This window comes from Triticum aestivum, chromosome 4B, assembly GCF_018294505.1.
Source record: "Triticum aestivum cultivar Chinese Spring chromosome 4B, IWGSC CS RefSeq v2.1, whole genome shotgun sequence".
Classification (NCBI taxonomy): Eukaryota; Viridiplantae; Streptophyta; class Magnoliopsida; order Poales; family Poaceae; genus Triticum; species Triticum aestivum.
In genome coordinates this window covers 447785419-447788316 of record NC_057804.1, presented here as the reverse complement: position 1 = coordinate 447788316, position 2898 = coordinate 447785419, and the positions used below count along the sequence as shown (strand labels likewise).

The 2898-nt window shown below is 62.4% G+C and overlaps 1 protein-coding gene across 1 annotated transcript; it reads right to left on the bottom strand.

Moving 5' to 3' along the window:
• Positions 1–392: 392 nt before the first annotated feature.
• On the bottom strand, positions 393–2266 carry LOC123092625 (probable protein phosphatase 2C 30). The gene is made up of 3 exons (XM_044514432.1): positions 1816–2266; positions 1335–1667; positions 393–1248 (listed from the first exon to the last, which is right to left on the bottom strand). Exons 1-3 carry the CDS (start codon positions 2152–2154, stop codon positions 700–702), a joined length of 1221 nt encoding a protein of 406 aa, XP_044370367.1. The 5' UTR covers positions 2155–2266; the 3' UTR covers positions 393–699.
• Positions 2267–2898: the final 632 nt, after the last annotated feature.

Here is a 2898-nt window from a genome sequence, read left to right as displayed (position 1 = left end):
CCTCGTGTCCACTATGATCAGGCTCTCGCCCGCGGATTTGTTGACTCACCACTGCACGGCTCGGCTCACCCACCGGCCGCGAGGACTTTTCAGCGACCGCGAGAGCAGGCAAGCGGCGGCAAGACGGAGAGCATGGCAGCGCGACACCTGCGACGCTCGACGCATTTGCGTGCGAAGGTTCCACCGGATGCTGAATTAACAATGCGAGCTCGAGCTTCTTGGACCCGGCACGGAGAGAGGAACATCCCGCCGAAACATTATTGCAGTCGAGGTTGCGCAACCGATTCTCGTTGCCGGACGCGTCCAAACGAACCTCACAATTGCGCAATCAAAGCCGACCGGAGGAAGCTTGTGATAAACAAAGAAAGAAGTTCGCGATCTAGTCAGAGGAGGAGGATGAATCATGCATGGAATGGAATGGAAGCTTTGATCGTTTCCACCGGATTATATTACATTTTCTCTAGACGCTCGAGAAAGTTTCTTGACACGCCGGAAATCATCACCGGCTTGGCTTTCGAAAGGAAAATGGCGGGGGCGGCGTGGGTCTGTCTGGCCTCGACACCTTTGCCGCCCCCGAAAAATAAACGAAACAATTTCGTTGTGTATTTCATGAATTCCGCTATGGATGCCATGTTCGCCGCTGAGTCAGGGATGCTGGGACGACCGGTTTGGTTGGTGGATCCATGGATCCAGCAGCGGTCAGAATCTCGGGCGGCGCCTCCTGAGGTTGACGACGACGACGCTGACGTTGTCCGAGCTCTGCCGCGCTATCGCCAGCTTGGTCAGCAGGATGGCCGCCTCGGCGCATGCCTCGTCCACGTCCTCGCCGCTCTCCTCGTCGCTCTCGGAGCGTGCGTCGGCACAACCACCGCCGTCGTTCTGGGCTTCGTCGCCGCTGCTGCTGCCGCTGCCGCTTCCACTGCTCTGCCTGGGGCTCAGGTTGGAGGTCGGGCTCGACCGACCGCCGCGGCGCTTCGCCTTGCTGCGCACGCACGATCGCACCACGTGGCAAGCCACCTCGTTGCTCACCACGTCCCACAGGCCGTCGCTGGCGAGGATGAGGAACTCGTCCTCGCCGTCCTTCCTGTCCAGGACCCTCACCTCCGGGTCGGATATCACAAATGGCTTCAGGTAGCTGTCTCCAATCGCCCGGGACATGGCGAGCACGCCGAAGACGCGGGCGCCGTCCCAGAAGATGACGCGCCCTCCGGCCGCTTGGATCCGCTCCAGCTCGTCGGGGCGATCCGGCTTAAAACAAATAAAACTACGGTTAGAACAACACTCAATTAAATCTTTATCAGCAGAGCTTAGAAGAAGTTGGTTCGGGCACATACCTTGTGGTCGGATGAGAGTGGGATGGCGGCGCCCCCGCGGCCGATGACCGCACGGCTGTCACCGCAGTTGGCGACGACGAGGTGGCGAGGGCCGACCACGGCGACGACGGCCGTGGAGCCGACGTGGTCGCACTTGGGCAGCTGCAACTCGCAGCGGCAGGTGGGCGCTCCGCTGGCCCTAGACCTTGAGCTCACGGCCTCGGCGTCCATCCGCGCGAAGCTCCTCTCCATGACACCCATCCACCTGTCCGCGTCGTCTGACCCCAACGAGCGAGCGCCGCCGGTCTCCTCGGCCACGATCTCGTGCATCCGCTCCCCGCACGACGTAGCAACCTACACGCACATGCAATTCAATCGGTAAATACTCCCGAGTCAAAACAAAGTTCGACCTGCACATGCGCGCTCTCCTTTCGGCGTAGACATATGCTACTAGTAGATCAAAATGATAGGTTATTTGAAGCAGGGATATATAGGTACTCACATGCGAGCAGCCATGGCCGTCGAAGACCCCGAAGAAGTGGTGGCCGGGGAGGAACTCGGGCCTGACGGAAACCGCGTCCTCCATGTCCCTCCGTCGGCCGCACACCGACGTGACGCCGTACTTGGCGGGCTCAATCTCCTCCTCGTCCGTCGAGGATTCTCCATCCAACTTCCGCCTCTTCCTGGACACCTCCTCCGCACCATGCTCGGCCACCAGTCTATGCCGCCGTATCTCCATCCTCCGGCGCCGCGCCGCCCGGCTGCCGACGTGGGAATCGGCGCCCTTCCCCTCCGCCCCCGCCCCCGTCCCTTCCGGCACGTCGCGGCGGATCTCTGACATGATTCACGAGCCCAACCAACCAACTCTTGGAAACAAAAACAAGCTCTAGAGCAGGCAACAACAAAGGGCTAAATATTTCTCCGCTCCTCCGACGTTTGGCAAAGGGCGCGATTTTGAAGGGGCAGCGAGCAAGTGGCGCCTCCATATAAATGTGAGGGGGGAGGGGGGAGGAGGCTCGACGTGCCACGCGCCGGCCGCCCCGTACAGTTGTGCGATGGCGCGGAGGCCGTCGGGTGCGGCTCCACGTGACGCTCGCGCGTGGCCGGTACGTGCCTCGGGGACGCGTGTCGAGGCGCGGGCGCGTCCACTGGGCGGCAGCGAGCTGGGGCACGCGGCCGCGCGACACGAGTTGGGCGGGCGGGCGGGCCGGAATTGCTTTTGCTTCCGCGTTTGGTGTTCGGCGCGGGCCGTGGGCGGGTGGGGACACGTGTGCGCGGCTCCGTGGCTGCTCGCGGGTGGCGGAGGGGCCAGGTCTACGTGGACGATGCGGCGCATCCGTGGAGGGATAAGAGAGAAAACCGGCAGGAGGTACACGTGGAGGAGGAGCGGCGGGCAAGGGGTGGTGTACGGGCCACGCTCTTCCGGCTCCGGTTCGTGTCCGGTCGCCGTCCTCCGCCATGCCAGTATGCCATGGCCCTGCCCCTACCTAGCTAGCTAGCGCCTTTATGGCACTGGGCCACACCATGCACGTACTGCGTGGATCCGTTGATGCCAATCCGACTTCTGTTCTTCCACAGGCTTGAT